Source organism: Callorhinus ursinus, unplaced genomic scaffold (assembly GCF_003265705.2).
Source record: "Callorhinus ursinus isolate GAN/ISIS: 27379988/994484 unplaced genomic scaffold, GSC_fseal_2.0 scaffold13, whole genome shotgun sequence".
NCBI classification, from domain to species: domain Eukaryota; kingdom Metazoa; phylum Chordata; class Mammalia; order Carnivora; family Otariidae; genus Callorhinus; species Callorhinus ursinus.
The window spans coordinates 16,720,750-16,726,749 of NW_027397075.1; the positions used below are offsets into that span (position 1 = coordinate 16,720,750).

At 55.4% G+C, this 6,000-nt stretch overlaps 1 protein-coding gene across 2 annotated transcripts in view; it reads right to left on the reverse strand.

The window, feature by feature from the left end:
• The window catches only part of TP53BP2 (tumor protein p53 binding protein 2), a 57,277-nt gene extending 51,528 nt beyond the window's left edge, over positions 1-5,749 (reverse strand). The window contains exon 1 of one of the 2 annotated variants that reach the window (XM_025877651.2): positions 5,582-5,749. In XM_025877651.2, the coding sequence (XP_025733436.1) occupies positions 5,582-5,584 (3 nt within the window). In that variant the 5' untranslated portion in view covers positions 5,585-5,749. Of the gene's footprint in view, positions 1-2,765; positions 2,994-5,581 lie in introns of those variants that run through there. The other variant, XM_025877649.2, reaches the window with a different exon arrangement.
• Positions 5,750-6,000: the final 251 nt, after the last annotated feature.

The following is a 6,000-nucleotide window of genomic DNA, read 5'->3' on the forward strand; positions in this document are numbered from 1 at the left end:
ATAATGCTTCGCAAAATAAAAGTAATGAAAAAGATATCTGATATAATTTTGAATACCTGAGAAATTTTGTTTTTAATAATTACCTCCCTTTATCTGATAATCAAATACAGTGAGGATGGCTCAACTAAAAAACCATACTCTAAACCTGCAAACAACGCTTCCTTCAATTAGGAAAATACGGTGTCAAGTAGGAGAGGTTTATCAGTTTCTTCTTACCAAGTTGTAGAAATATCAGAGAATCAGAGATGCTTTGGTGGGTATCTGAAAATGGGTGTTAATTATCACAACCACTATGCCGCACCCTATCATTACCTCCACCCTGATACTCAGCTGTTTGCCTACTTATTTTTAGCTAGCCTACTAAAATGCACCTTCCCCTTCTGGTTTTGGGTCCAATTATCACTTCATGTTCCACATGAAAATCACTTGATTCTCTACCATTTGGTGAGAAAATATACAAACACCATTTATTTGCACATTTTTCATATAGTGCTGTCTAAACAGCAAGCTGTTATCTTTAGAATGCCTTGAAAAGCAAATCAAGGAATGTACTTAGTGCCAGAGAACTACACACTTAAAAATGGTTAAAAGGGCAATTTCTGTTATGGACATTTAACCACCACAACAAAAAAAGCACATCAAGACAACTGTCCACATCCGTTTTTTCATAGGAAGCACACTGCTTTTCCCAATCAATTGGTTAGGATTTTTCAAAGTAATAAAATATGACACCTCACTCGACATTAAAATTAAAACCCAAGTATATTAAAAGCCAAAGATGAGAAATATTTTTAAGAAAACGGGTTTATCCTCAAGTACCCAAGACACAACAGGATAAAGACACAGGATGGCACTAAATAAAAACCTGCCTCCCGTTTGTATGGCCCCCAGGACTAAGAAGCTGTGTTTCACCAGGATTGCAAATCCCAGACAAGCTGGGCACTGGACTGTTTTGGAACGAGCAACCCTAATCCTCAGACCATCCTAAGGGCTATGCAGTATCATCATCCCCATTTTACAGACGCTGAACCTGAGACAAATCACTTTTTAAAAGGAGGTGGTTCTGGTCACAAAGGTCGTAGCTGACAAGTAGTGAGGTCCTGGCTGCCCGCAGCTCTATCACTGGGGGACTTGCCGCCCCCCATGCTGGGAGTCTGTGCTGAGGGTGATCAGAACCATACCACTCACTTAGTCTCCAGAGCAACATAACCTTTCATAGATTCTGATTATCTGGTATATAGCGGGGAGAAGGAAACTCTCCTTGGTTTTAAGAAAGCCCAAAGCATATTTTGACATGAAACTATTCTTAAGAAATCACATTGAAACAACCAGTACTTACCTTGCTCCTGTTTTTAGGAAAATTCAGAGACAATCTGCAAAAGTCATTTCAAGAGAAACATTTTAAAAAGGGGGGGGGAAGAAAGAAACGTAAATCCAAGAGATAAAAATTTTAATAGCAAACTCCTTCACCTTCTTCCATGGTCCATATTTTAATACCGGGCATTCCCATCACAAACCTGACTTTGTAACCAGGTATTAAACTAAAACGAAGATGCATAACACTCAACCTGAATTGTGTCAGGACAAAATATCCGAAACCATCCAAACTCCATGATCCATCCCAATAAACCAAGTCGGCCCAGACTGTGAACGTTTAGGACACCCTCCCACGACCGGGGGGGGGGGGGCAAAAAACTTTCTACTCTGCACCTGTAACTGCACGGGAACAAAATCTGTCCTCACTCCATTCCACAGATGGGGCAATGGGGTAAAAGTCGCCTGCTTCTTTGTCTCAACACATGAAGCCACAAGAAAACAGCGAGGGCCGCAAAGTGACCCCTGGTCCCGGGGAGAAGCGCGAGCACAACTTCGGGGTGGGGGACGGGGGACGCGTGCACGAGCCTCCGGTCCAGCTCACCCCTAGACTCTCCCAGCGCGGGCGCTGAAGGAAAGCGCCACTTCACTCCTGCGTCAGCCTTGGGGGGCCTGGGCTGGGGGCCTCCAGGAGGCAGGGGCTCGGAGGGTTGGGGGGGCCGGAGGCTCTGGGCCTGGGACTGGGGGGCCGGGTTCCGAAGATTCAAGGGGCTGGGGACCAGGAGGTCCAGGGGGCTGGTGGGGGGCGCTCAGGGGCCGGAGGCTCGGGGAGCCAGGGGGGGCGGGGGCTGTAGGGGGGCCGGGGGATTCATGGGGCCGGGGACTCGGAGGGTGGGGGTGGCCGGGGTGGGGGGGTCAGGGGGGCCGGGGAGCGGGATGTGGCTGGGGAGGGTTCGGAGGAATCAGTGGGCCGGGGACTCGGGGGGGGGGGGGGACCGGGGGGTTCGGGGGGGGGGGGGGGACCCAGTAGGATGGGGGGGGGTCGTGGGGGGCCGCGGACCGAACGCGCCGCAGGCACTCCGGTCTCCCGCGACCTGACACTCGGGCTGCCATCGCACACCGAGAGCGAAACCCAACCAAAACTAAAGCAAGGGCAAGCGTGATGCCTGTTTCACTCCAACCAAAAGTTTTTAAAAAGACAAAGCAACCCAGACTCCGGGTCCCTGTTCTCGACGCTCGAGAACAGCCCCAAGCGAGGACCCAGGAGGAGACCGGAGGAAAGTTTCGGCGGCTGCCCGCCCGCAGCTCACCGCGGGCCGGGGGCCGAGGGTGGGGGCTGGGCTGGGGACCGCGGCCTGGGGACCCGGAGCCGGGCCGCGCCGCCCGGACCCCGGCTCGGCCCCCGCGCCCGCCCGCGCCCCGCGCACTTCCGCGCCCGCCCGCGCGCTTACCGGCATCATCTTGGACCCGAAGCGCATGGGAGCCGCGGCCCGAGCCGAGCGGGGCGCCCAGGTCTCGGGAGCGGGAGCGGCGGCGCAGGGCGAGGTTCCCGGAAGGCGGCCGACCTGTTGCGAGGCGGCCGCGGTGTGGGCGGTCCGCCGAGCCCTCCCCGCGGACGGGGGCGCCACCGAGCCCCGGGCCCACCCCCCACGGCCCCGACGCTGCTTTGTCTCCGCGGCGCCCGCGACGGCCAGCGAGCCCTCTGCGCTCCGCCCCCCGCGCGCGGCGGTGGGGGCGGGGCGGACCGGGAGCGCGCCTGCGCGGGCGGGGCCGGGAGCGCGCGGCGGTGGGGCGGGGCGGACCGGGAGCGCGCCTGCGCGGGCGGGGCCGGGAGCGCGCCTGCGCCAGCGGGGCGACCACTGGGACGCGGATTCGCGGCCGGCGCCTTCACCCTGCTGCGGGTTGCCCAGGTTCCACTGTGAGACTCTGGTCTGACTCGCCTTCGCTAAATAAAGGAATACACTTAAAAATGACTTCGCGTGGCGGGGGGGGCGCTCCGGTGGGAACAGCCTCCGTGGGGGGGCGCTCCGGGGAAGAGCTGGGTGGCGGGTAGCCCCCGAGGTGCGGGTTCTCCAGTGGGGGGCCCTCCGGGGGTGCCTCCTCCGCAGCGAGGCTGAGAAGGGAGCGAGGCGAGGAGAGCGCCTGCCTTACCCAGCTCCAGGACAGGCAGCGCGTCCTGGGTCCCGCACCCCTTTCCCAGATATTCGCCAAACCCCATGTCGCGCACCCCGGCTTCATACCTGGAAAGAGTGAAGTGCGGCGAATTCCATAAGGATGTAAACTTCTCCAAAACTGTGGTGTGAAGTCTGGGTACATTGGGAGGACTGTCCCGAGCTAAGCAAAGGGGCTCCGTCCCTGCGTTAGTTATGTACTTGGCGGCCCGCGCGTGTGCTGAGTGCCACCATACACTGATGCACAGAACAAACCTCGGATGGGTGGTCAAACCAATAGCGACGGGTATCAATAACCAATGATTACACAAATTACGGTCATAAGGACAAAACTGAAGGAGATCGGGGGAGGGTCCTGCAGGTACAACTCTAAAGAGGGTGGTCCAGGCGGGCTTCGGGGACCCAGGACCCAGACCTGAGGCTGGCGAGCTAGTGGAGCACCCGCGCAGGAGGGAAGGCTTCCAGGAGGAGGCAACGGCCAGCGTGGAGGCCTCCAGGAAGCCTGCCTGGCTTGCGGCAGGCCGGTGGGGAGGCAGGACAGATGCAGAGACCGCAGGGGGACGGCAGAGTGACACCCCCCGACTTGTGGGCCCATGGGAGGGCATGGGCCTCCCTCCCTGAGAAGTGGAGAGCCCTGGGAAGGTTGGCAGCAGAGGATCTGATTCCGGTTTCCTGGGATCACTCTGGCTGCGGTGCAGAACCCGCCGGACCTTAGCAGAGAATCTGCAGGAAGCTCTTGCAGTCCTCCAGGCCAAACACGGAAGTGGCGTGGGCAGTGGCCCGGCCGGGGTGAGGGTGCTCAGGTTTGGGATGTGTTTTGAAGGCCGACCCCACAGAATTCCCTGACAGGTTAGTACGGATATGAGAGAAGGAAGTCAGGGGTAAGTCCAAGATGTTTGTCCTGGAGGACGAAGCTGCCACCAGCTGGGGCAGAAGACGGCGAGCGGGTCATCCCATCCTGCAAGGATCCTTGTTGGCAACCCACAGCTCATAAAGGGACCATTTAGCACTAAAAAAACCTGACCTCATTTTACACTGGTTTTCATTCTTTTCTTGCACACAACGAAATCGCAGCAACCACCTAAGATATCATGATCTACATTCACCTAGAAAAAGAATTCTGGGCATCGGTTGCAAAACTTCTGATTCTCAACAGAAAACACGTCTCTTTACCACCCGGAAGCTGGTCGCAGGCTACGGCACCTTCTATTTAGCCTGCAGATTTGCTCCGTGCTCTCCCGCATTCCCCTCCAGAGAGTAGTAACCCAAAAGGGACATGGGGCAGAGGCTTCTGTGGAAAGCCTCCTTACGTCCACCCCTGTTTTCCCTTTGCCTTGGACACCTTTCCCCCCTTACCCTACTTCTACTCGTGGGTCAAGTGCTCGCCTCAGTGGAAGACACTTGCACTGGAAGTCACATTGGAATGAATACCTCATCCATATCTCGTAGCCATTTACGGATGTGCACGAATGTATGAATATACATATACATGCTTATAATGTGCTTTGAGAGAGTGAGCGAGCACAAGCCAGGGGAGGGGCAGAGGGAGAGACAGAGAATGTCCAGCAGACTCCCTGCTGATCGCAGAGCCCGACTCGGGGCTCCATCCTACGACCCTGAGATCAGGACCCAAGCTGAAACCGAGAGTCGGACGCTCAACAGAGTGAGCCACACAGGCGCCCCATTTGATTGATTGATTGATTGATCGATCATGATACTTACACCATGTGATATAGGAAAAAAAACACATCTTTCTCCCTAACTAGACTAAATGACAAAAACTCTTATGCGTTTATTCACGTATTTGTCTATGTTCAGCCCTAACATTGTGTGTAGGGCAAAGAATGGATGGTAGTTAATAATAATCGTAAGTGGGCGCCTGGGTGACTCAGTTGGTTAGGCGACTGCCTTCGGCTCAGCTCATGATCCTGGAGTCCTGGGATCGAGTCCCACATCGGGCTCCCGGCTCGACGGGGAGCCCGCTTCTCCCTCTGACCCTCTCCCCTCTCATGCTGTTTCTCTCTCTCTCTCTCTCTCTCTCAAATAAATAAATAAATAAACTGTTTAAAAAATAATAATAATAATCGTAAGTTTACCATTCTCTCTTGTCTCTGCAGGTTTGGTAAGGTCTCGTCTCTGCCTCCTGCCGTAGCCTGGGGGGTGTCTCCCTGCACATCCTTGGGGGATCACCCCGTGCGCCCTCTTGCTTTCTCCGATCCATTCTCCACCCTTGTGGTGGACAAACCGAAGCCCAAATCTGGCCCTCCACCTGTTTTGTGTATTGCCTGTGAGCAAAAATGGTTTTGACGTTGTTTACCGGTTGGGGTGGGGGGAGGAGCCCAAGAAGGAAGCGGTAGATTTGTGACACACGAAAATCACATGAAACTCAAATCTCAGCGTCCTTGCGTAAAGTGTTGTTGGCTGTCAGCCCCACTCACTGGTTGACACTTGTCCGCCACTCTCACGTGGGACCCGCGAGGCCGAAAGTGTGCCGTCTCCGGCTCTTTCCGGGAAA